The sequence below is a fragment of the Mustela nigripes genome, chromosome 15 (genome assembly GCF_022355385.1).
Source record: "Mustela nigripes isolate SB6536 chromosome 15, MUSNIG.SB6536, whole genome shotgun sequence".
NCBI classification, from domain to species: domain Eukaryota; kingdom Metazoa; phylum Chordata; class Mammalia; order Carnivora; family Mustelidae; genus Mustela; species Mustela nigripes.
The window spans coordinates 22,811,123-22,836,615 of NC_081571.1; the positions used below are offsets into that span (position 1 = coordinate 22,811,123).

The 25,493-nt window shown below is 38.4% G+C and overlaps 1 protein-coding gene across 3 annotated transcripts in view; it reads right to left on the bottom strand.

Annotated features, from left to right (window-relative positions):
• Positions 1–25,493, bottom strand: part of RNASEH2B (ribonuclease H2 subunit B) — a 63,953-nt gene continuing 38,460 nt past the window's right edge. Inside the window, exons 6-11 of one of the 3 annotated variants that reach the window (XM_059377580.1) lie at positions 20,994–21,058; positions 19,128–19,233; positions 16,863–16,944; positions 15,153–15,195; positions 10,934–11,014; positions 7,863–8,294 (exon numbers count right to left, since the gene is read on the bottom strand). In XM_059377580.1, the coding sequence (XP_059233563.1) occupies positions 8,178–8,294; positions 10,934–11,014; positions 15,153–15,195; positions 16,863–16,944; positions 19,128–19,233; positions 20,994–21,058 (494 nt within the window). In that variant the 3' untranslated portion in view covers positions 7,863–8,177. Of the gene's footprint in view, positions 198–7,862; positions 8,295–10,933; positions 11,015–15,152; positions 15,196–16,862; positions 16,945–19,127; positions 19,234–20,993; positions 21,059–25,493 lie in introns of those variants that run through there. The other 2 variants (XM_059377582.1, XM_059377581.1) reach the window with 2 other exon arrangements.

Genomic DNA, 25,493 nt, shown 5'->3' on the forward strand with positions numbered 1-25,493 from the left:
TGTTAATCAAAGAAGTGAATCTTTACTGGTTACTTCCTTAAAGCACACCTTTTGGCATAAGCAGAATTTCTAGAAGGTACAGAAGAAAAAATCTTAGCCCCTTGAGAGTGTCTTAAGTTATAGAAGAAGCAGCCCGGCTTTGCGTTGGACTTGCTGTCACTCTGTCACTTGCCCCTTTTCTGTCTTTGTGCTGCCACCTAGAGAGAAAAGGAAAACATGTTGTATTCTGGCAAGCTGAAGTAGTCACCTTAAACCCCAAGCACTAGCTGCACCTTCTAGAACAAAGAAGCAGGGTGGGCTGTTTTAGTTCTGAGAAATAGCAACCTTACACTTTTGCTTCTGAGGGAAGACTTCAGGTAAGGGGTGGGGTCCCCATCCTGGCCAGCCTCCCTTTCTGAGCTCATTTTGGGACTATAATTAGTCTCCTGGAGGAGCGTGCATGGGTAGGAAGCGTATTTTCTTTCCACTGTGCAAAGGGAGTGAAATACAAAATCTTCACATCACCCAGATTTGTGGAATGAACACCATCATTTCAGAAGAAAACCAAAGATATAAGAAACATATGAAAACAAGGTTTTAAGTTGAATAATTCTTTTTTTAAGATTTTATTTATTCATTTGACAGAGAGAGATCACAAGTAGGCAGAGGCAGGCAGGGGGGTGGGAGAAGCAGGCTCCCTGCTGAGCAGAGAGCCCGATGTGGGGCTTGATCCCAGGACCCTGAGATCATGACCCAAGCCGAAGGCAGCGGCTTAACCCACTGAGCCACCCAGGTGCCCCTAAGTTGAATAATTCTTAAGCCCTCTTTCTACTCACTTCCTTTTTCTTTCATTTTGAAAGACAGGTGCTTTTTTTTTTTTTCCTCTAAAAAGTAGGAGGCCAATGTATAAAAAATAGATAAATGTAGATTTGCTGGGAGCAGTAGTGCCACTAGTGGCCCCTAACGTTGCTCTAAAGAATGCCTTTAATGTGTTTAATGATGACATGCAGCTTTCTGACTGTATACAAGGTCAAACATAATTTACTCTGTAGCTATTATGTTCTCAAAAACATTTTTTTTAAGTTGATGAAAATCATATTTCTATGCCATAATGTGGAGGAGTTGAGGTCAGACCTTCCCTAACCAGCTGCCTCTGCAGAACCCTGTCACCCTCTGCTCAGCCTTTTCCATAGACACCCCCCCTCCCCACACACCGCACTCCTAGAGCAGAAACATCTTGAAGGCAGGTGCTTTTGTGGGCCACACTGACAGTTGCATTTCTAGTGCCTAGAACATTTGGCATGTAGCAGGTGCTCAGTATAAAGTCTTAAAGGGATTCATGAATCTGAGCTTGTCCCTGGGCTTTTTTTCTTTAGAAAAGAACAAATCACAAGACTAACTTTACTTGTATACACATTCTGATTAAAACACATGTGTAAGGTTAACAATTCTTTGAACATCTATGAAGTCAGTTCCTCTATAAATCATATTTGGTGATCCCTCCCTCTCAAATAGGCTTGATTAATGTGAGACTATCAAAATAACATTAACAAAAGTACAGTAAATGTGAAAAGGCTGACAGCTGAATTAAAGATCTGACATGCAAATACACCAGCTGAGTAGCTTTACTTCAATTCTGGGCGATCACTGTTGAGGATAAATTGACAAGCAGAATTCATTTTTAATAGAGCAAGATGATATAGCACAGTAAGTCTGATTTTTCCTTCCTTAAAATAAAATTCACAATTAAAACAGACTTGTGAGGGGAAAATGGCCATAAAGCCACACACACAATGGTATGAATAAGAAGCTTAGGTCAGTCAGTAGAAAGGAAAGAATCCTGGGCTTGAGGGTAAAAAGGTAGTGTGGAGCCTGCCACTTTCAGTCCGTGCCACCTATTTTCACCAGCATGGAACGGGGTACACCCCCTTTCTGGTCTACATCAGGGGTTTGTTGTGAAGATCAGAGTTGCTACTGTAAGTGATTGCTGCAGACACCGTAAAGGACTATTAAACATAAAGTAGGGAACCTCTTTGTCAGTCTAATGACCCTGAAGAGTATATGAATCCCAGCATAGGAAAGGTGTATAAATCTTGTCATTTCTTGCTATTATTCAGACAGTCAAAGCCAGTGGCCATCTTCCAAGGACATTAAGAAAATGCTAGTGCCCTTCCCATCCTGGACCGGGAGGAGCTCTCTGTCTTCCACGAAGAGACTGACTGCATCTAACTCTGGTGCTCTCCAAAGCTTGGATTAGTCCTGGAAAGAGGGCTATTTGGGAGGACGTATGTGATTCCAGGTGTCTAGTCAAGCTAGGTCATCTTTAATAGCAGATGACGTGACTTCCCAGGTGTAATGGAAGTCAGTTCCTCTGGGCAGAGGGAGTTTGGTGTGGAGAGTCTGGGAGTCAGAGGTCCTGAGCTGACCTTCTGGTTCAGCTCCTTATTAGCTGTGTGACCTTGGGCTTTCAACTGTAAAATGGGGAAATAATACCAATGGTGCCATACTGTTTCTGGAAGGAGTAATCACATAAATTCATGTGAAAAGTGCTTAAAACCTGCAAAGCACTTGGTCAGCCTTTGACAGTACTTCCCGATAATTGTGCTCTTCACATTTCTTTTTACTACAAGGTAATGTAATCTATGGAAAATGAAGAAAAGATGAGAGAGCCCGAGAGCCAGAGTATGGGGAAAATTTAAATTGAAGATAAACCAGACATACAAAGAAAAGAATGTTGGTAATCTGAGATCCGTTTCAGAAATATGTATGGTTTGACGAAAATGATGGAGGTGTGTGTACATAGCGGTTTTCTAGATTGAAGAAAGTTTTAGAAGCCTGCCCCATATAAGCACATTAATCAAAAAGATAAACGATGTAAGTAAGAGAAGCAAAGGGCCAAGGGATTTAAGCAAGCCCTTTGGGCTGGCTGTCACTATCCTGGCTGCTATGGTGCCCACCCTATGACTCTAGCCGTTGTGGAGGTTAAAGGACTTACACGTAGAGCAAAGAGTTCAGAACAGTACTACTCCAAGAATGTGGTAGATTGGTTAATAGTATTGCATTATTGTAAATTTCCTGGGCTTGATAATCACTATGGTTATGTCAAGTGTTAACATTAGAGGAAGCTGGGTGAAAAGTATATGGAAACTCTACTGTTTTTGCACCTTTCCTGTACGTCTAAAATTATCTTGAAGTAAAAAATAAAGAAAAAAAAAAAAAAAAGAGAAAGAGACCCAGAAGTGACAGCGATGATGCAACCAGTAGACATTTATGGAGTTATTATAACTATAACAAAATATTTAAAGAAAACACAATGAGACAAATGGAAAGACATAAAAAAGAACCAAATAGAGCATCTAGAATTGAAAATTCCCTTATTTGAAATAAAAATTCACTAGCTAAGGTTAATGGAAGATGAAACACTACAAGACAAAGTAAACTTGAAAATACAAGAAAACTGTCTAACATGAACATAAAATAAAACAAAATCCAGAAACTCAGTGAAAGGATGGTGGATTATTATCAAGTGGTCTAACATACATGTAAATGAAGTCCTGGAAGCTGAGGGGGTGAGAAGAAAAAAAGCAGAAAAATATTTAAAGAAACACTGGCCAGAAATTTTCCAAATTTGATGAAAATTACAAACTCAAAGATTCAAGAAGCTCAATACACCCACAAACAAGTTAACACAAAGAAAACCACATCAACATGTCATAATCAACTTGCTGAAAACTAGTGATAAAGAAAAAAAATCTTAAAAGAAGCCCAGGAGGAAAGGGGACACCCTTTAATATAAAGTAGAAGAAATACAAAAAGTATCACAGATGTCTCATTAGAAATAACATGAGCCACAAGACAATGATTCTCGGACAGTATCAAAGAAGTTAAAAAATATTCAGCTAGGTTAACTAAGAAAACAAAAAAGATACACATGACCAACAAGGTATGAAAAAAGAAATGACTACAGATGCACAGATATAAAAAAGATACTAAAAATATGAGAAATGTTATGCCAATAAATTTGACAACACAGATGAAACAAAGACATTTCTTAAAAGACATAAATTAAACTAAAACTGGCATATACACATGCAAAAGAAAATTAGAATAGCTCTATCTCTATTACAGAAATTGAATTAGTAATTAAAAACATTCTTAGAAAGAAAATTCCAGGCCCAAATGGCTTTATCTGTTGAATTCTGTCCAATATAAAAGGAAGAAACAATTACTAATCTCATATAAACTCAGAAAATAGGTGATGAGAGGATATTTCTCAATTCATTTTCCAAGGTCAGTTTTGCTCTGATACCAAAACTAGACAGAATATTACAAGTAAGGAAGACCACAGACCAACATTCTTCATGAATGGAGATATAAAAACCCTTAACAAAATATTAGGAAGTAAAACACAATACTGTATATGAAAAGAATAATCCACTACAGACCAAGTAGGGTTTATCCCAGGAATATAATGGTATTTTAACTTTCAAAAATAATCATTGTAGGGACGCCTGGGTGGCTCAGTTGGTTAAGCAGCTGCCTTCGGCTCAGGTCATGATCCCAGCGTCCTGGGATCGAGTCCTGCATCAGGCTCCTTGCTCGGCAGGGAGCCTGCTTCTCCCTCTGCCTCTGTCTGCCATTCTGTCTGCCTGTGCTTGCTCTTGCCCTCTCTCTCTCTGATAAATAAATTAAAAAAAAAAATCTTAAAAAAAATAATAATCATTGTACTTCACATATTAAAAGACAATGTTATTAAAGGAAAGCTACAGGAGCATCTCAATAAATGAGGAAAAAATACGTGACAAAATTCATATCCATTCCTGATCAAAACTCGGAATAGGAGAGAAATCTACAAAGACTACACACATTGATGGATAGAAGGAATGAGCACATCCTGTGCCTAGATTTTGGTTTCTAAATATCATTCTCCATGAAAAGGAACCTTGGCTGTTTAGGAGAAAGGCTGATTTACAGCTTGAGCAGAAACAGGACAAGCGCCTGGAAGACCCTGGCACAGAAGAACCCACTGGACAAAATACAAAATCTACAATTCCATACTGATATAAGTTCATAAATGAATAAATAAGCAGAGAAAGAAAGCTATTCCTCTTAAAGAAAATGTCAGCTAAATATGAAAGAAATAATAAAGACAAAATGAAGGAGTTAGAAAAATCACCAGTCGATTCTAAACTTTGTCGGTGAATGTTTGATAAGGAATAGCATACTTAAAAGTCCCCAAGAATTTCCCACAAATTGCCTATTAATAACAAAGAAAAAAGTAGTAACTCTACAGTGGATAAACCTGTATCAAAGTGAATGAAAGTGAATGTCACTGGAAGTGGGTCACACTAGGGCTCCTGAGACAGTTCACTGAGAAAGACACATCGTTACCTCTGTAGGTACCCATAAGGTATTGCTTGAATCTAGTCAAGACGAAACATCAGGCAAACTCAAAGTGCGGAACATTCTGCCAAGTAACTAGCCTGTACTCTTCAGTAATGTCAATGTCAAGTAACACAAAGACCAGGTGAGAAATTCTCCAGATTAAAGACTGTAACGATAACAAAAACGAAGTCTCAGTGCTAAACAGTTTAACCATTTTCTTAAATATGGCCCCAAAATAGAGTGTTCCTATGCAAAATTATTCCTTTCAGAACACTGGTCAAAATGGGAAGGTTAGCACGATTCTAACACTAAAACCTAATAGCAATATTGCTTTTGAATACAGAAGAGAAAATTCTAAGTAAAAGCCCAGAAAAACAAATTAACAGCTAGATTTGACATAGCTAGCCCAGAAGCATACACTGTGGTATTCTTTATACAAGGTCAGGGAGGGTTTATCATGGAACTCAAGTACAGTTCAACAGTGATAAAAACCCCCTCATCACCTCAAGAGGTGCTAGAAACATATTTGATAACAACCAACACCAATTACTAATTAAAACCTTAAGGAAACAAAGTATGAAAGGAAACATCAAAAATAGATATTCTTTATCATATTAACAACAGCTAGTGTCAGAATTAATGGTAACATACATTAATCAAATCACAAATCAGACCGATTGACTACTATTACTACTCTTCAACACTGTTCCAGGTATTATCACCCATGTAAAAGGATATAAAGGATATCAAAGAGGTATAACTATTAGAATTGCACCCATTTTTTCCCAAGATTACATACCTTATGTATCAAAACCCCAATATGAATATAATAAAGTTAAATTAATAGTTTAGTAAATTGGTTATTTAAAAGATAAATATGTAAAAATATAGAAGTTTACCACAAAATACCCAGTTAGAAGATGTGACTAAAAAATAGATTTCATTACTAGACAAAAATACCCAGATATATGCCTAAAAAGAAGTATTTAGAACCTATATGAAGATGAAAAGCAAAATAGTAACAGAAGGTATGGTTAGGATTTTAGCAAATAAAGAGAAATCCTATATTCCTAAACAGCAAAAAGGAATTTTATAAACATGTCTGTTTTTCACCCAAATAATTTATGTGTCTAACAAAAATCACAATAAAAAATCCCATTGGAACTTACTCTTGAACCCTGACAAAATAATTGTAGAGATCTAATGGAAAAATCAACAAGTAAGAAAACAATCATATTAGAGCTTTATCTCACAGCATATTTAAATATAAATTTTGTAGATGATTTAAGTAATTAAATATAAAACAAAAAATTATTAAAAAATCAGAAGTGACTGGTTAACTTACCTGCAAAGGAAATGTATGTAAATCAATGTAAAGAAAAAGTTAATATATATATATAATAGATATAGATATAAAGTATCTATCTCTCTCTATATAGTGGTATGTTACCATACACAAACACACACACACACACACACACACATATATGTGTGTATCTACGTAAAAACCAAAAACATCTGCATGACCCAAAAAAATCATACACAAAATTGAAGACAATTTGTAGACCAAGAAAAAATTTACAATGAACACAGTGGACAAAAACTGTCTTTAAGTTATAGAATATCTCTAAGAGTCCATAAGAAAAACACTGACACTGCCACAATTTAACAGAGGACATACACAGATAATTCTTTAGAAGATGATGAATGGTTAAGTAAACGTGAAAATGTTCACCATTACTACTAATGGGGACATGTGAATTAAAATGACAATAAAAATGCCTTTCCCCCTACTTATTTGCAAAGCTAACATTCAAAGTTAACAAGGGGGCAGTGAATAAGATAACAAATGAAACGACCATGTGTTAAAGTGTAAGATCCTGTATGCTTTCTACAAAAGATCTACCCACAAATACATATTTGGACAATTCTGTTATAAACTGGGAAGCCCACATCTAAAATCCATTCTAAGGGATCAATAAAAGTTGTAAACCAAACATTGACTTGTAATCTGATTCTTCAAAGAGTGAACACTTGAAAGCAATTTAAATGTTCAAAATAGGGTCATGGTCATTAAATAATCACATATCCAAATAATTAAAAAAAGGACCATCACTAAAAAAGCATATTTATGAAGAATACTTTAGTAGCCTGGGAAAATGCTCACAAAATGATGCTGCCAAGAAAGAAGATAAAATTATTATTATTAACAATAATAATAATAAAAAAATTATTACAAGAACACGTGCCATATGATCTTTGGGTAATGTCACGTTGGGCGATTACAATTTTAATATTATGCATTTCTCTATTTTCTACAACAAACACAGATTCATAGGGCAGAAAATACTCAACAGAAGATTCACTAAAAACTCAAGGCTTTGAAAAAGTAGTGGTTTCTCTGATCGCGGTTATCGGATTCTGTCCGTATGCTGAAAATCATATTGTTGTCACTTCCATGTGGCAGACTGGCTTAAAAGAACAGGCATACACTCAAATATTGTCACACGCCAGTTTATTGAGGAAACTGTGATGCTAGCGAGAGGTTAACTCTATTCACTTGATTACTTTTCATGATGTCAAACAAGAGTCTGAAGGCTACAAGCCATGAAGTTACACAATGACTTTCCCATATTTTGTTCAGAAACACAAAAACCAAATACCAAGAAATGTTTGACTCTGAAAATTGCCCTCTTTTTTTTTTTTTTCAAAAGGTGGTAATTAAGGGTCGGGAGGCACAGTGGTATGGGGGAAGGACAAAAATGGAACATGTAACAGGCAAATATTTTGGCTAGATTTCATTTTCCAAAGTTTCAGATCTCTCCAATTTTTTTTTTATTTTTTGTAGCGAAAAAGGAATCAATACTTTTCATTCCACTCTTGTCAACTTTAGCCAAAGCCTTCTGAGCTGCAGTCATTTTGCTATTTTTCTGTTAAGGAAAATAAGAGAAGAATTATTACAAATGTAACTAACTTTTATAAATCGTACATGCAAATCAAACAAGACCGTGCATGCATGTCTCAAGGTTCATGAAGAGAACTACTGGCTACTAACATGCTTCATAAGGGAGTTATTATTATTATTATTAATTTATTTATTTATTGTTAATCTGATTTCCATTCACAATTCAGACCTAAGACACAAAATCCAGTAAAAGAGGCGGGAGACCAAACTGCCGCCTTCTAAGGAGTGGAATGCTACAGCCAACGGTTTACTTTACGGGGATAATTCTGGAGGGTGTATGAAGTACAATAACACCAACAAAGGAGCTGACACAGACGCAACTGTCAGAGAGGAATGCCAGCCTGGCGGTTCTGCGCAATGAATAATTCACCACCATGGACTGGTGCATTTTACTCATAGGCTCTACGGGAAACCAAGGACAACACTATTATATTAAAAAAATAACCCGTACCGAAGAGCATCCTGGACCAGCAGGATGACTGCCCCAGTTTTCCTCCAACAGAGAAATACTTGCCAAAAAGCTGACTCCAAGTAACTCTGCCTTTGAAATTCCTGGTCCCTGTGTTTTGTTTGTTTGTTTTGCTTTGGTTTGGTTTTGTGCCATATCCTGAACTAGCACTGCCGGCAGGTGAACAGCTGCTGACTCTGCTTCAGTGCATCTCACCTTCTCCAGCAGAAGCAAACCTGATGGGACTCAGCAAAGGGAAAAACTCATCTGTCTCCCTGAGAACGGGGAGACAAAGTCACTGTCAAAGAAGCTTTTACAGGCACAGTATATGATCCCTGAAATCTTGCTTCTCACATTCTGTCACTTACATCTTAGGAGGTTTATTTTTTGGCTGAATGGTGAGAAGTGATGGCTCTTTGTGACCAGTTATCCTCTGTATTTAACAGACACATCCTGGCCCAGCCCTATTTCCCTGGGGCTGTGCCCAAGTAAATGTAACAAAAAGCCACAGTTACAAGGATGGGGCAGAATTAGTACTTGCAGAGAAACTCAATGTCCCTGCTTAGGAAGCCATGGAGATAATTGGCTATCTTGCCAAATCTCAGCTGGGATTATACCCGTGACATCACATGCCCAGATAAATTACATATAGATCAAAGAATAAAATCTATAAAAAAAATTAAATGCTAAGGAGAGAGAATGTTGTTAAAATCTAAGAGGAAGTGAATTTATCTTGGGATGGACAAAGTCTAAGTATAAAAATAATGAGAAAGTCACAAGGAAAAACAATTCCTACATTTCATCTTCATAAAAACTTAAAACTTTAAAAAATCGAATGAAAGGCTAAACACAAATTACAGAGTTATTTGTACCCTATATGTCATCAAGTGTTAATAATTCCTAATCTAGAATGAGCGCTTAAAAATCAACAAGAAAAACACTATCCCAATACAAAAAAATGGGCAAGGGACATGAACTGACAACTTCTAAAAATGCAAACGGGCAAATAAGCATTTGGAAAAACAACTAACCTTTCTCATCGAAGAAATGTACCCTAATCAGACAGCCAAAAATTTTCAAGAATAAAAACAATATTCAGTGTTGTCAAGAAAGCAAGATGAGCAATCTTGTAGCAATAATGGTTGGAAATACAAATTTCTACATTTTTGGAAAGCATTTTACAAATATATTCTGTATACACACATACAATCATATATATGATTATATATATGATATATATATATAGTCATTTACGTGACTATATATGATAAAATATATATGAAAAAATCATATATATTATTATATATAATACAATATAGATAAAATCATAAGCATACACATACACACACATATATATTCTCTCAATAATCATGGAAAGAGCTCATGTTTTCTAAGCCCTTACTCTTAGTTCTAAATTGTGTGTAATGAAATAATCAGAGATACAGATTATAAATAAGAATGTTTATCACTTCATTAAAACAAAGAATGAAAAAGGCAGAAATAACCTAGTGTCCAAAAACAGGGGAATGACTAAATAAATTATGTGCCCTACAGTGAAATAAAATAACACAAAGAATTGAATATCATGAAACCATTAATAATCTGTCAGAGAATGCCTAATCACATGAGAACATTTTCACAATATACTACTAACTGAAGAGGACAAAACCCTAAAACTATAAATATATTAAAATGCCAATTTTAAAAGCTGTATATATTTTTATAATGTATGTATTCGATAAAACTTTGTAAGAAAGGTTACAAAAATATTTGCTGGGCTGATTGCTGAACGGTAGGGTTATTAATAATTCCTGTCATCATTATAAGTCCAGGGAAGCTTCCAGGCAGTAGAGTTGACAGAAAATGAGCTGTGGAAGCTCCCCCACTCTGTTCCCCCCAACTCTGAATACACAGCAAAGTGTAGGCATGCTCTTGCTAAGTATAGTGCCTTGCCTTGATTCAGAAAAAATCTTCCTGGCATGACATATTCATTGTCATTCATAATTCTGAATTAATTACTGAGTCATAGAAAGGCAAGTTCACAGTCCTTTGTGGTTAAAATTGTAACATCAGAATCAAGCATGAAATCACTCCCGGATGTCCTCAGGGCCACCTACTGAATCCAGGAATATGCCACTCTGGCTGGACACACATACCTTTTCAGTCTTCAAATCTTTCCTGTTAAACTTAGTGTAATCTTCTTTTGCTTCTACGGGCTCATCAGATAACTTTACTTTCTGCAATGTTAGAGCAGTGAAGTGATGTCAAATGTCACCTTGACATGTCAATCCATTTTTTAAAAAACAATGGGGTCCATTTGGACCAAATGGAAGGCCAAATGGAACAGCAGACCCTGCAAAGGAATTACTCTGCATTTTGTCAATTATCTGGGGGGAAAGAAGCCACATATCCCTTCTGAGAAGCAGTGTCGGTGATGGGGGGATATGCTAGGGTGAGTCCGTGACCTAGCCCGTTGGGCCGTCTAGCGGTACTGATCACATATTTTGTATGTACTGGGACTGGGAGGTATTTAGGAGACTGCTGACTTACAGACAGTCTGAAGGGGTGAAGGCGGGCACATAAGTCAAAGATAAAAATTCCCTCCAAAGGGGCCAGGAGTCTAGTCAGAAACACCACTTCAGTCACCTTCTGGGCTGATGTAACGTCCATTTAGGAATAAGGCACATTATTCTCTTATTACCATTTTTGTATAGCTTCATGTTCTTACCTCCTTTCAATTCAATTATCTCATTTTGTCCACACAGGGACAACCCTGCATGGCAAGCAGCCAGCAGGAGAAGGAAGCACAGAGAGAGTAAACAAATGACTTAAGCCCACTTAGCAGAGGATGAGGCGTGAGATCTCCATTTCTGGACAAGAGCTCTTTCCATGAGGCCCAGTACAACTAAGTCCACCTTTACTTCATGTTTTCACCTTTCACGAGGGCATTCTGTACCAACGAATGTGAGAGCCTTGTCAAAAGCTAGACTGTGGCCTTAATGTTGACATTATGGAAGGAACTGTGACACATTTACTATGTAAAAGGCCCATAGCAGGGCAGGTAAGTCTTGATGTTTAACATAGAGAATTGACTGCATGTGACCACAACTTGGATTTCTGCAGATCTTCAAGCTCTTTGTGGAGACACCAGGGTTGAAAGACCCAATGTGGATCTTCCCTAGGAAATGCAGATTTATTCCCGGCCTCCCTCTTCATAACCCAGCGTTTGCCAAACTAAGAGCTGTGGAGTTAGTTTTAAAACATGCCATGGCAGATGTCTAAAAACCCAAAGGGATAAAACAACGTGTCTTGAAATTCTTCACTGTAAAGGAACAGGGAGGACCTCCTGGAAATATAGAACATCATATGGCAACACTTTCTCTTGGGCACACAGTAATCTCTAGCAAATGAATCTTCAAAAGAAAAAGACTAGTTTATCACAAATGAACTACTACCAGCAAAGTAGGTATATAAGCAACTTTCTTAAGAATATGTTTCTACTTAAAAATTAAGATCAATAAAGGGTGTTTAGGTGATGCATATTTTTACTAGAAAAGTATCTTCAGCCAGGAGAGTGGAACTCACAGGTCATAACGACGAAGGCTATAACTGTCTCAAACTGCAAAAAGCTTAAAGTTATAAGATGGTTTGTGATCCACTGTAGCAAAATGTTCTACTATAGATGTCACTAGAAATGCTTGTGCATAGTCACTTTTTGCTGGTAAGTCAAATGAAAAACGTTCAAGACAAGAGCTAAAGACGAAAAGTACTTCTTTGTAAGTATACAGAGGTGTCACATATACAGAGATGATGACTTGTTCAGGTGTTTTAATAGTATCAAACAGGATACCGGTAATCAGTGCTCACAAAAAAGATGACTGTGGTCAGCCTCTGCACTGAACTTTTTCTAATGTTACAGCACATGCTGAATATGTTTGAAAGAATCACAATTGTTACACTTATTTGAACTGTTCTTATTTAAAAGACCAAATAGGGGCATGTAGAGTCCGACTCTTGATGTCAGCTCAGGTTTCTGTCCCAGGGTTGTGTGCTTAAAGCCCGCGTTGGGCTCTGTGTTGGGTTTCATGCTGGGCACGGAGCCTACTTCCAAAGGGGGAAAAAAAAAAAAAAAGACCAAATCACTACAGGTCTGGGGGGATTATTTCAGAAGAAACAGAAAATGGCTCAGAAAGACAGTAACAAAGGCTGCAACTTTGAATGGACACAGTTCTGGCAAGAGAAGAGCCAAGAGCAGAGCACCACAGGAATGAATGCCAGGATGGGTCTTATTCTTACAAATGATCTGCAGGAAGGAACTCCAGAGTATCTCCAGTCCACTGACTGCACTCAGCTCTGCCAGCGATAAATGCAAACAAGGGAAGAGCGCGGGGGCTGGAGGCTGAGCGTCGACACAGGCAAACATGGGATAGTAAGAAAGTAATGCAAAACATATTAAGGATGCCAAGCTTTATGCTATCTTACACACAGATACAAAGACACCTAATAGCCACTGGAATGGATTTGCTGAAAACCATCAACTGTATGACTGTAAAAATCGATCAAATCCCAGACACAGACAAGAAGGCTGGCAGAAGATGTTATCCTAAGCTTGTTTAAAGCGTGGTACATCACCTGTCCAGTTTGCACTCCAGACACTAGAGCCCCAGCCAGACATCACAGACTGGGAGACCTTGAATAGCAACTAAGCAGCCCAGGAGATGAGGCTGAGGTTTAGGAGAAGCAGGACTGTGAGATCTAGATCAGGGCTTGGCAAACCGCCAGCCCAGCCCCGCCAGCCGCCTGTTTTTATAAATGAAGTTTGGCTAGAACGCCACTGCCCGCATCCGTTCAGAAATTGTCTGCGGCAGTCTCTGCGCTCCCACAGTGGAGCTGAGGAGCTGTGATACAGACCATCTGCCTTGTGAGGCCTCCAACTGTCACTATGTGGCCTTTATAGGATAAGTCTGCCGACCCCTGATCTGAATCATACACTATGACATCACAAACGATTTAAAGTTTGGAAATTAAAATAGGCAAACAGAAAACCGGATTAAGAGTAAATGTAGGAAATGCATTACCCTGGATGGTGTCAAAGGCCAAACCTTCAAGAACAGGCTTTGATCCTTCACGAATGATCTCTAAGTTACTAAGGAAGACAGATATTTGGGAAAAAGAAAGATGCTTTGTTTCTGGAAGGAGAGAAGTAAGAGAGGAACAAATATGCCCATCTTCTTAGTTCCAGCAAGGCAAGCATGCCTCTGTCCTCCAGAGCTACTGTCAGAGATGAACTACCAGACTGGAAGAAACGTGGGTCTTACCTAGAAGGACCTTAGGCCCTACAGCAGCTGACCTCTGCCCAGCGCTATTCCTCCCAAAGGGAAAGGATGGTGCTCCTTTGACAGCCTGCTGAAAATGGCCACCGCTAAGGCTGACGCACTTGAAATTTTCTGTCCTTCTCATAAGTCAAAGTAATGAGTGCTTTCAGAGCCGCCACAACCTCCAAACAGGACATGAAAAAAAAAAAAAAAAAAAAAAAAAATCCAAGCATGTTGGCCACCTTGAAGGCCGGGAGAGAGGAAAGTTCTTCAACATGCACTTTCCAGTCTCGAGGCATTCATTATTCTGTTGGCAAGAGAATGGCCTCATGGACGAGCTGGTGCGCGTTTATTTATTTCCCTGTCTCTGAGCAGCGCTCACTTGTCTGAGATCAGGCCTGGACTGAGGGACGCTGCAGTTTGCCATCAGGTGCAGTTTACCACTGGCTTCTCTGCTCTCTGCATTGGGAGACAAAAACAAGCTGTGGCCCATGGGGCCAAGATGCTGTGGGTGGCAGTTTGAGAACATCTGGAAGAGGAAGGGTTTTTTGCAAGACACAAGTTGCGCTGATCATTCCTAGCACAGAAAGAAAAAGTTTGGCTATCCTTGCTCAAAGGATTCTTTGTGCGGCAGAATTATGCTCTGTTCGCCTCTGCGGCCATAACAGTTAGATCGGGCAAAATGAGTTGTAGTTATCCATCGAGTATTCCTGATGATTAATCAGGGTAATTGCGGGACCTGCCTAACCCAAGAAGGCTGAATCTTAATTATGTATCTATAAGACCTTTAGGTAGGTATCTGGTACAATCAACTCTTACCTGGTTTTCTCAGCACTACAAAAAAAAATCTACAAAATCTTCAAATCTACAAAATCTACAAATCTACAAAAATAAAAAAATACTGATAAAGAGCTCCTTATAACCTTTAATCCACACAACATCACTCCACCCAAGGAGGATTTAGTATGCTTTAAAATGGACTAGAGCACACTAAACCTATGTGGTAAAAATGTACTATTTTTCCAAGTCCCCCAAAGATATCTTAGTCACAGCTCCTTACCTTTGATGGAGGGTTTGGCAACGATGCTGAAGTTTCTGGAAGCCTATGGAGTGAAAAATAAGAATCAGTCATGGTTTTTCATAGAGAAGCAAACAGAGAGACTGGGCCAACGGACTTAGCAAGGGCTACTTTCATGGACTAGCTTCACCTCCATGTGTCCTCCTGGACTATCACCTCAGTGTCAAGAATGACATTTCTGTAAATGAAGAAATATTTATTTTCTTCACATTGGAATTGTCTGAACTAAAAAAAATAAAATTAGAACTCATTTGTTGCAATGGAACTGCTTTTCTTTAGCCTCTATAAATTTACATTTTGGCATTGTAGTATTTTTTTTCCTTCATAAATGACAAATCCAGCACATGTATATTTTTTATTTAAATACAATTTAGTTAACATAGAGTGGAATCCAGCATCTATTTAAAAGTAAAAATTATTTTAACTGTTGACAAACTTGACTTTTCTTCAATTAAAGAGAAGTATAATTGACATATCTTTCTACCTGAATCTTTAACCAAAAGCTAATCACTTCAGAGGAAAGAAAAGAATCTGAAAAATAACCGGAGTACAAAGACATAGGTCACGAATGAGATAAACAGGCACAGAGGAACCCAGGGAAATATTAAACAGAAAGACAGGGTTATCAATTTAAAGCAGGCTTTCAAACACTTCAACCAGTTTCCACTAATTGTTTTTTAAAGTAGGACCTATGCAATTTGCTAAAAACAGCAACTATATATCTATTAAGAAGCCACTTTTAAAAAAAAGAAAAGAAAAGAAGCCACTTTATTTTCATGTATCAGAGGAGAAAGCTATTATACGAATCAGGAAAAGCTATTATCACACCCATAAAAACTTAACAATAGTTGCTAAAATCAAGAAAAGAAACACATTCTTTTCAGTCTAAGGTAAAGTCTTTATGTTATATTAAATATCTTCATGAAGGACATAACACAAATAAATCATTCATAAACCCATTTTCCGCCCTCAGACACAGATTGTATTTCATCCTTTGAGTTCCAAGTGCTGGGCATAATAAAGGTACTTGGCAAACATCTCATGAAAGTGAAAGTGGTACAAAACCTTTAAATGTAACTTTCAAAAATATTCTAGGGGCACCTGGTGGCTCAGTTGGTTAAGCATCTGCCTTTGGCTCTGGTCATGATCTCAGAGTCCTGGGATCAAGTCTTGCACTGGGCTCCCTGCTCAGCAGGGAGTTGCTTCTCCCACTCCTTCTGTCCCTCCCCTCCACCTTCCCCACCCCCGGCTCTTGCTCTCTAATTAAAAACAAAAATCTTAAAAAAAAAAAAAATTCTACATGCCATCTCTTATTTTCTTCTAATCTTTATTTCTCTTAAAATGATCACAGTGCTCGCTTCGGCAGCACATATACTAAAATGATCACAAAAAACCACATTAGTGAAGTCTAACTGGTGATAAAACTGTATACCGTTTATACTCTAAAATCACACCAGCCCATAATTCCAGTCCTAATACTCACCAGTTTCTGCAATCAGTATCTACCAAATCATTTTGTTCCAATAAATCATTGTCTATTAAAAACCATCTTCAACCATAGAGTCTAGGAGGTAACTCAAAAATAATTTATGAGAAGCAGTGATGTGATAGAGCCATTAAGGAACCTATTGTTGGGAAACCAAGAAGCATCGGGGTACTTCCTAATTATGGCTAAAGATGAACAATACTTACTTTAAATATTTTGCTAAGTCATCACTTAATTCTTTAGGGATGTAATCAGATATCAGGCCATGAGCATAACGAATATAATCCTCTGAAAGAAAGAGAATGGAGAGTGAAAAAAAAAAATCAGTTGCAATTATGGTAATTTTAGTCAAATTGATCAGAGTTAAAGTTCTGGCTCTCTGGCCTTAGAGACTCACTTAAGCTGTTAGCCTCCATTTTCCCATTTGTAAAATGGTGATGTTAAGATCCATGATTATAGCAGTGAGCGATTTCATGGATGCGATATGACAGAATATAGCAGATGCCCACCAAATGATAGTTAAAACAAAAATTCAGGGTCTTTTTCTTAGTTGAGGCCTTTGAATACAAATAAAGCTCAAAATCAGCTGTAACAGTATGACATATTCAGGCTTATAAATACTAATTTTTTTAGGTCTGTTTCAATATAGAATGAATCAAATTAGTGAATAGTATTGAATACATTCATTTAAGAGACATCATAGATGATATATGTCTCTGTCAAGTACCTGAACATTATATATACTCTCAAACTAATAAAAATGTCTTCAAAAATGGAAAAAATTAAGCTTAGCAGAATGTATGATCATTAATTCTAAAGCACATGGACACTCAGTACTAAAATGAAGCTGTGATATGGATGAGATGCAGTTATGGAAGTCAGAATCTGTTTTAAAGCCCTGTTTTTTAATTCGTATTTTATGTAGAGTACTAGAGGATAATCAAACTTAATATATGGGATGATCACATGGGGAATATAAGCTACCAAAAGGACCATCTCACGTTTGTTGCTGGGATATTCATTTGCTTCTTTTTTTCTTTCGCTTCTGCCTTCAAACTAAGACAATAATTTGCCTGAGCATTAAAGTGACTGCTTTCTGGAGCACATAATCTCAAAGTCTTCAGTGAAAGACCATGACTACCAACACAGTAAAGTTATTTTACTGGAAGTTATTCACTGATAACTGAAAGTTATCACTGGACCCTTCTTAAAATGTGTTCTTGGTGCTAGGTTAGTAATTATCCAGTAAGTCATGAATAGACAAAGGGAATTAAGAAAGCGAACATGTTATTTGTTTGCCACTTCTGGTGGCTTACTGAGCTAAAGACCTAAAAAACAGAAAACTTACTTCATGACTAGGCCTTAAATGGCAATATAGCTTTGCCCAGACCATTATGCTTAGAGACTGGCACAAACACTGGATTCAGAGCAGAAGATGTGATCTCTTAGCTAGGAGTGGTGACATTGGATAAGTCATCTACTCTCTGAGACCACAGTTCTTTACTTTTAAAATGAGATCTGCCTAAATAATCTCTAACATCCCTTCACCTTTAAAAACAAAAAACAAAAAACAAAAAACTAGGGTCCATCCATCCACTTGACTCAACTCCTTCTCTTCTGTTAAAGCCAATCAGAAACCATGAGGGCTGGTAAACTCGGGATAGCCAAAGCTGTCCACCATTTCCAGAACAGTGGGAGTCCTCTACCATCTATAAGTGCAAGGTGTTTTAAGCTAGATTTCTGCAAATCAAGGACTGCCTGCATTGCCTTCAATCAGAAACAGGCCCCTGGTCCTAGTTTTGTTTTAATGATGACACTCAGATGCTTTGGACTTATATGCCCACAACAGGGGAACACTCAATTGGAGCTTAAAGTCAGAAAAATTTCTGTCCTACCATTCGGGAATGTTAATTGCACTATATAGCTGTTTTTATTCAACTATACATACAAAAACAAGAGGACACATACTAGAAAAAGCAGAAAATGTACGTTAATAACCTAAAAGAAAAAAATTGCCAAGGGCATCAATTTTCACCTAAAATCGACAAAACAAGACCAATAGTAGATCATATACTTTTTTTTTTGAAAGATTTTATTTATTTATTTGAGAGACAGAGATCACAAGTAGGCAGAGAGGCAGTCAGAGAGAGGGGGGGAAGCGGGTTCCCTGCTGAGCAGAGAACCAGATGCGGGGCTCAATCCCTGGACCCTGGGATCACGACCTGAGCCAAAGGCAGAGGCTTTAACCCACTGAGCTAGCCAGGCAACCAAGGACATATACTTCTTGAGAGTAAGATGCAGAGAGGCACAGCCCCTTCCCCTCCCTTCCTCCATACTCGTGCATGTGCCCCCCCCTCAAATAAATAAAATCTTAAAAAAAAAAAAAAAGATTTTAAAATCACAAGACAGACATTTATACAGCAGCAACTTACTGCAGGCAAAAATGATTTCTGACAAAATGACTTACTTACCTTCCTTGTCACTGGAAACCTGGTCCCCAGAGAAAAATGCATTTGCCTGTACCCGGGCACTGACATTTATGTTATTGGTTTTTAAGGCTGACACAGTCTGATGAACCTGGGAAGTAACCAAAAAGGAAACATCAGGGTATTTCCAACTAACGTTAGAAATCCACCGCCTTCCAGATGGTTCTCAATCCGTTTAAGATGTAGGAAGAATATCTGAGGATCTAGAAATGTCTTCACTGGTATCAGACAAAGAGAGATGGCCACAGCATTTCGGCATGATGTCATGACATGGACTTCTTAAGGCCTACACAATATGAGAGCACTGGCTCTGGAGTTGGGCGGCTTGGGTATGCTTTGTGACCATGGACTACTTACATAACCTCTCTGTGCCTCTACCTAATGGGGACATGAGTAGTATCTAATGCACAGTACAGCGGTGAGCATTAAATGAGTTCCTGTAAAGCCCTTAGAAGAGAACCCAACACAAAGTTAATATGCAATTATTTTTCTAAATAGAATAAATCATAAATTTCCTGCTTCCTAGGAATTTAAGAAAAGAGACACAATCAATAAATATAAACATAACTTTGCTATTCATGTCATTATCATTTGCTAAGGACAAAAACTAAATGCCAAGATCCTTCTCAGGACTTAACCTGATTCTTCACTTACTACTAATGATAAGGGTGAATGGTGGGGAGCACTTTTGAAATCCTTCCACTACTTTGGATAGGAGTGACCCAACTCTGCAAGGTTCATTTCCATGTTTCCAGGTTCTCCATGTTCCCCATAACATGATAGGACAAGCATGTTTTTACATACAAGATAGAAGAGAATCTTAGGAATCCATACTATCCTGGTATTCACTGAACTTGAAAATCTTTGTTATCAATAGACTTGCTCTGGTGAGATTCTTAATGAGTGTCAAAGTACACAATTTTCTTAGACCAATGGCTTTCACAGTAGTCTGTTTGTACTATAAGCACAGGAAGAAAATACATAGCAACCCAATAAAAATATATGTTTCAAAGAATCATACTTAATACTTGTCCTTACTCTGTGCTGTATTTTAATCCATCCCACCCCATCCCAGAGAAATACTGGCTGTGACCCACTAAATCAATTTGAAAAGCACTGCCCTAGACCTTCTATTAGTTCTAGCATTTTAGGATTACTAAAATCCCTCGAGCAACTGGACGCTGAGAGTGAGGCACACGTCCTCTGAGCCTGAATTGTGTCTGCCTCAGACCCCTGCCTTACTGTGCGAACAACGAAACCTCTGAGACAACAGCAGGACAAAGAGCAGCAAATGTGCATCCTGCCTCACATTACCTGGTGTGGAAGACGCAAGTCTACATCACCAAGTAGTGAGAGCTTCTTTCGTCCAGTGGTGAGGATCACGGGCAATGGGGATGCAGGTCAAAGGAAAATGTCAAGCTAACTCCAGAGATGAGTTAGGGAGGATGAAAAGTAAAAGATTTCTTTTCATATTTGGATATCTTTTTTTTTTCTCTTTTTAAAGATCTTATTTATTTATTTGACAGACAGAGATCACAAGTAGGCAGAGGGGCAGGCAGAGAGAGAGAGAGCGGAGGAAGCAGGCTCTCTGCGGAACAGAGAGCCTGATTCGGGGCTCCATTCCAGAACCCTGGGATCATGACCTGAGCCGAAGGCAGAGGCTTTAACCGACTGAGCCACCCACTGAGCCACCCAGGCGCCCCTCATATTTGGATATCTTTATACAGGTTTTCTCTTTTAGTTGGATATATAAGATGGCCATTTGATTCGCACTTAGCGCCTTCTCTAAAGAGTTTTTTAAAAAAGAGCATTAAACTTTTTCTGCCATAAGGTATTAGAGATGTATTCTACCTTTTTTTCCAGCCACTTTATTGTCTTCTCTTTGCTGTACTTGTAATATTTCTTTTTGTCTATTTCTGGATTAAAGAGAAAAAATCAGAAAAGTGTATTAAACATAAAATAAATTAATAAAGCTATCTATAAGACATATATATATATATATATATATATATATATACACACACACACACACAGAGACACATAATATCAACAATTTAAAAATGTTTCATAATAGTTTATACTCTTGAAAAACTCAATTTATAAGCCTAAGAGCATACTTGAGAGATTAAAAAAAATCCCCAAACAGAACCCAGGTGCCTCAGGTTTCATTCAACCATCAAATGAATGGGAATTTAAGCAAATCATCAAATAATACTACAGTTCTCATCCCAATGAGAAATTTTTCTCTTTTCTTTTTATTATATCTTTATGAGATGACAGATGTTAACTTATTGTGGTGATCAATTCATCAAACCTGTGAATCAAACTATTATACCTTACACCTTAGACAATGATGTGTATCAATCACTTCTTAATAAAACTGGAAAAAAGTATGAAAACAAATCTGTAGAAAATTTCTAATTTTTACAACTCAGCAAATTAACATGCTAAGGAACCTTCATTTTTGGAACTGAGTTGAAGCTTAGCTCAGTATTTTCAATGAGACTTCTTTTCTAAAATAAGGATGGAAATCCCAAGAAAGGAAACTGAAAGTGAATGTAGATGCGCTGCAGACACTGAGGGCCCTTTTTGGGGATAAAAGTGCCACCTCTTCTAAGTTACAGTTCTGCCCTTCACAATCCTCCTAGCTTTACATACGGTGACATGAGCTATTATTTCCTCGGTAACACTTCATTCATGGAGTTTCTTGCTTTCTGTGCAATCGGCAGAGGCAGAGGCCTGCGCTCCCAGCCTCCTGCTTCATGCAGGAGTGATCTTTGGGACCCCTGGAAATCGTAGGGCCAGATGCAAACTCCCCCCATGTGACTTGGCTAGCCATGTAGAATAGCGTTTTCTCTTTCCTCCATATTCGTCACGGGAGATGGAAATGCTTATTCAGGGATCATTTTCAGCAGTCTGTTATGTTGCTTGCCTTCCATGAAATGGTTTATATATATGGGAGAGGGGCTGGCCTTGGCTCCTGTACGTGTCCTTCCCCATTCCAGCCTGTGGTTGTTAACACTGTGGGCGGTAGGAGGCAAGATGGAGGGAGGGCTGGGCCTCTGCACCCATCACCTTGGGATGTGTCAACTGGAATCATGGAGGAGAGACAGTTGCAAATGGCATTGTCAGAGTTTGAGGATTCCAAGGGGCAACAGCTGCTGTGTGGGAGCCAGGGGCAAACCTGGACAAAGAGCCTGCTGTGGAACCAAGGCAGGTAAGACTGGACTCAACTTCCCTGGAGACAGTGTCCTGCCCACGTACAAAAATAAGGGGAATTCTAAGAGCACACAGCAATCACTCAATAAATGTACACTGTCGTGTGGGTTAAAACTTCTAAAGAAGCTCCCTTCATTGCCTGAGATAAATCTCCAAAGAAGTTCAGTGTAGAGGTCTCTCCTAAGAAATCCCACCTAGACTATTCTACTCACTTCTCTCTTGCCTCTGATGTCCACATTTCTTGAAAGAAAGTTCTACAACATTTCCTTCCTCTCTCGCACTCCCTGAGCCCCTTGTAGGCCCTTCCTTAATCCTCTTGAAAATGCTCTGCCGGTAGAAGTGGAGACCACAGGCTCTGGGCCATACTGCCTGGGCTCTGACACACCCAGTGCAGATTGGTTTTCTAATGTTCAACCAACTCTGCATTCTTGCAATAAATCCCACTTGGTTATAATATGTTATCCTTTCTACACACTTGATTTGCTAATATTTTATTAGGAATTTTTCAGCCTATGATCATAATGAATATTGGCCTGGTTTTCTTTCTCTCTCTCTCTTTTTTTTTTTTTAGATTTTATTTATTTATTTCACAGACAGAGATCACAAGTAGGCAGAGAGGCAGGCAGAGAGAGGGGGAAGCTGGCTCCCTGCCGAGCAGAGAGCCCGATGCAGGGCTCGATCCCAGGACCCAGAATCATGACCTGAGCCGAAGGCAGAGGCTTTAACCCACTCAGCCACCCAGGCGCCACGGCCTGGTTTTCTTTCAAAAGTAATTTGGTATTAGGATAATTTTGGCTTCATAAAATTAGTTGGGAAATATTCTTTTCTCATGTAATTTCTAAAAGGGTTTGTGTAAGTATCATTATTTGAGTTCTATCTTAAGGTATGGCCGAATTCATCAGTGATGCTAACTGGGCCTGGAGGTTTTCTCCTAGGAAGTTTTAAACTGTCAGTTTATTTCTAACTGAATACTCCTTGGAGAAGAACAAGCACTAAGAAATATCCAACTTGGATACCCCAGGATGCTACAAAAGGACCAAGTGCAAAAACTGCTTAATTTTGAAATTCGCAAATTTCGATAAGGGGGTTCAAAATATTCATGAAGGCCACGGGTTACCCAAAATTATGAAAAATACCATGTTTGTTCATGTCTTAAATTTAATATTTGCAAGAGTTAGTGAGTTAGATAATATGTGCATATGCTGGAAAGGTTTCTTTCCTTAACGTGTCTGGTGCCTATAAAACTGGTCTCAAACATCTGGAAAGATTGGGTTTACAAAATAAGGATGGAATAAAACTGAGTCCACAATTAAATAACATGTTCAGCAATTGGGTAATCGGCTCACAATCCTGAATTTCCCTGATGTATTATTGAACAAACTGCCTAGAGCACATTTTCACATCTACTTTCCCAATGTTTTCCATAACAGAAACTCATATAGTTTCTTTTTTTTTTCCTGCCTCCTGGGGACAGAAACTTGGCAACTGTACTTGGGGTATTTTAATCAGGTAAGTTTTCCTGGCTCTTCTTGTTAATCACATCAGACAGCCCAGTGCAGCTCTGGCTTGCAATATGAAACAGTGTGACACTCAAGATGAAGTTCATAACCCTTTATTAGGCCCTTCCCTGTCATCCCTCCACTGAATGTGAGCTTCTTCGGCAAGAAGTGACTGAGCCCCAGAGCTAGCAAACACAGACACATCATCTCCTTCACTAATAGAGCAGGCAGTGCTAACTAAGATCATTGCCATCGTCACTTAGGATTCAAACAACTGGGGCTGGGTTTACTGGGCAGGGATGAGGTGGGTAGGGGGAGGTGCTCATAAACCTACAGGCTTAACCAGATCTTTAATGCCACAAACTTCTGAGACAGCATCTGAAGTCTAATAATGAAACAGCTGGCTGGGGAATCTGAGTGCTTCAGGTTTTGCTCTACCTGCAGAGTGCCTATGGAGAGAATGGACGTTAGAGACTGTCAGCTCTCTCCTTTGTCTGTGCTCCCTCTCCTGGATATCACCTGACCACTCCCTAGCAGTCCCCTAGCAATAAAATATGGAATGGGAACCAAACAGTAATTTATAAGTGGACAGTAAGCTAAATTCGAGTAGGCAGCTGGGACTATCGCTGAAAGGAGGGAAATGGGTGCCTGAGAACAGAAAGCTCACTGCTGGGATGAGAATCGTCTTTTCCTTATGTTATCATAGTTCTCCGTCTTTCCTGTCTCTCTCTTTTTGCCTCACAAAGGGAAATTATGAAGACGGGATATATAAGATTTTTTTTTTTTTTTTAAATAAGTTTCTATCTTTACATGAGATACCACCTAACAACTCTACCCGAGTGTTCTGGAAGGTGTGGCACAGTTGCAAGAAGGAGAGGAAAGAGTGGCTGTCAGGCACAGGCTTCAGTTCTGGTTCCCCGGCTTCTACGTCTGTGACGCTAGTCTAGTAACTTCATCTCTTCGAGATTTGGTCTCCTCATTTGTAAAAATGCAGGTTTTAACAGTAACAAGAGGCAATTACTGAAAGATATGATAATATATAACTTCGCAGTAGATAGTAGATACTTGTATTATTATCACTTATCCCCATTCTACTTAAATGACTTCAATACGTATTTAGCAATGGCCCATCAAACAGATGTGTAAGAGTGTGCCCAGTATTTACACATCAGCAAAGAATTAATAATTTCTACAGAAGTCTTAATAGTACTTATATTTACTGAGCTTTTACTATCTATCCAGTACTCTCTGGGCATTGATTTACCTCTATTACATAATTTAATTCCAGAAGCATCTCTTTATGGTAGACACCAGATACTATTAATTGCAATACTTAAATAATGTTCACATCCTGGTTACTCAATAATTTCAACACTATAAAGCTAAAAATAAAATCATTGCTTTATTTTGTGATCCAGAACAACTTTGCAAAGTACTAATTATAACATATGGGGGATACTCTCAACCCTTCAAACTCTTCATCTGACAGATCAAGGATGCTGGAAAGTTTGAACGATTTCTTCAAAACTGTACAGCAAATATACTTTTAATTTTCCTTGCAGGCCATCAGATCCTGCAATCAGATTACCAGACTGTTTTTAAAGAAATTCTTTCCCCAAAAAGAAATGAAGCA